Source organism: Egretta garzetta, unplaced genomic scaffold (assembly GCF_000687185.1).
Source record: "Egretta garzetta isolate BGI_Z169 unplaced genomic scaffold, ASM68718v1 scaffold4, whole genome shotgun sequence".
Lineage (NCBI taxonomy): Eukaryota > Metazoa > Chordata > Aves > Pelecaniformes > Ardeidae > Egretta > Egretta garzetta.
Window position 1 is genome coordinate 432,693 of NW_009259329.1, and position 906 is coordinate 433,598.

Genomic DNA, 906 nt, shown 5'->3' on the forward strand with positions numbered 1-906 from the left:
TTTCCTATTTTTGCTTTTTTTTTTTTTCTTAAATAGATCTCTCTCTGAAATAATTTTTTTTTGTTGTTTTTTGTTTTTTTTTTTAACGTGTGTTTGGACACAAAATAAAGCTTTGGATTTACATGGAAGCTCTTTTCCATGTGACAGAGCCACTTTCCATCTCCACCCCGTGCTTCCTCACATCTGCCTTTCCAAGAAAAGGTCCTTGGCTACTGAGGGATCCTCGGGGGAGCCCTGCTTAGGATGGGAAGATTGGAAACATAATATATATATATATTTTTTTCTGTTTTTTTTTTTAAAAAAGGGAGAGAAACATCTTTAAAGAGAAAAATCGGAGGAAAAGTACTAACTAGATTTTGTGACACTTTTGTTTTTTTGGTTTAGGAGAGTCCTTGCGTGTTACCCTCGGACGACCCTCCTGCTACATTCAATCCTGACGCTTCATTATTTGAATTATCCTCAAAGTGCTGCTGCTCCTGGCCGTTCCTCTGCAGGGTGTCCTCTGATTCTTGACTCTCCCCACCGGCTTGAAAACTTCCATCTTCGGGGTTCCCCGTAGGGGTGGTAGGCAGACCCCCGGCATCCCTCACCCGGGGTTTACGGCCCCTCCTGGATGGAATACCGTTGCATCCATCTTTTTTAAGGTGCCTGTGCAAGTGGTCGGAGCGGACGAAAGTCTTGCAGCAGCTGTCGCACTGGTAGGGCCGCAGGCCGGTGTGGACGCGCATGTGGTTCTTCAAGTCGTAGTTGTGAGCGAAAGCGGCGCCGCATTGCTGGCACAAGTACGGCTTCTCCCCCGTGTGTTTCCTCATGTGAACCTTCAGCTTGTCCTGCCTGCGGGGGAGAGAAAGGAGAGGAGAGGGGGGGCAGGTCAGCCTGGGGGGCGGCTTTTGCTCTGGAGCATCG

The 906-nt window shown here is 47.9% G+C and overlaps 1 protein-coding gene across 4 annotated transcripts in view; it reads right to left on the reverse strand.

Annotated features, from left to right (window-relative positions):
• Positions 1–370: 370 nt before the first annotated feature.
• The window catches only part of ZBTB7A (zinc finger and BTB domain containing 7A), a 29,062-nt gene continuing 28,526 nt past the window's right edge, over positions 371–906 (reverse strand). For all 4 annotated transcript variants that reach the window (XM_035892267.1, XM_009636684.2, XM_035892263.1 and 1 more), the window contains exon 3: positions 371–834. In XM_035892267.1, the coding sequence (XP_035748160.1) occupies positions 381–834 (454 nt within the window). In that variant the 3' untranslated portion in view covers positions 371–380. The remainder of the gene's footprint in view (positions 835–906) is intronic.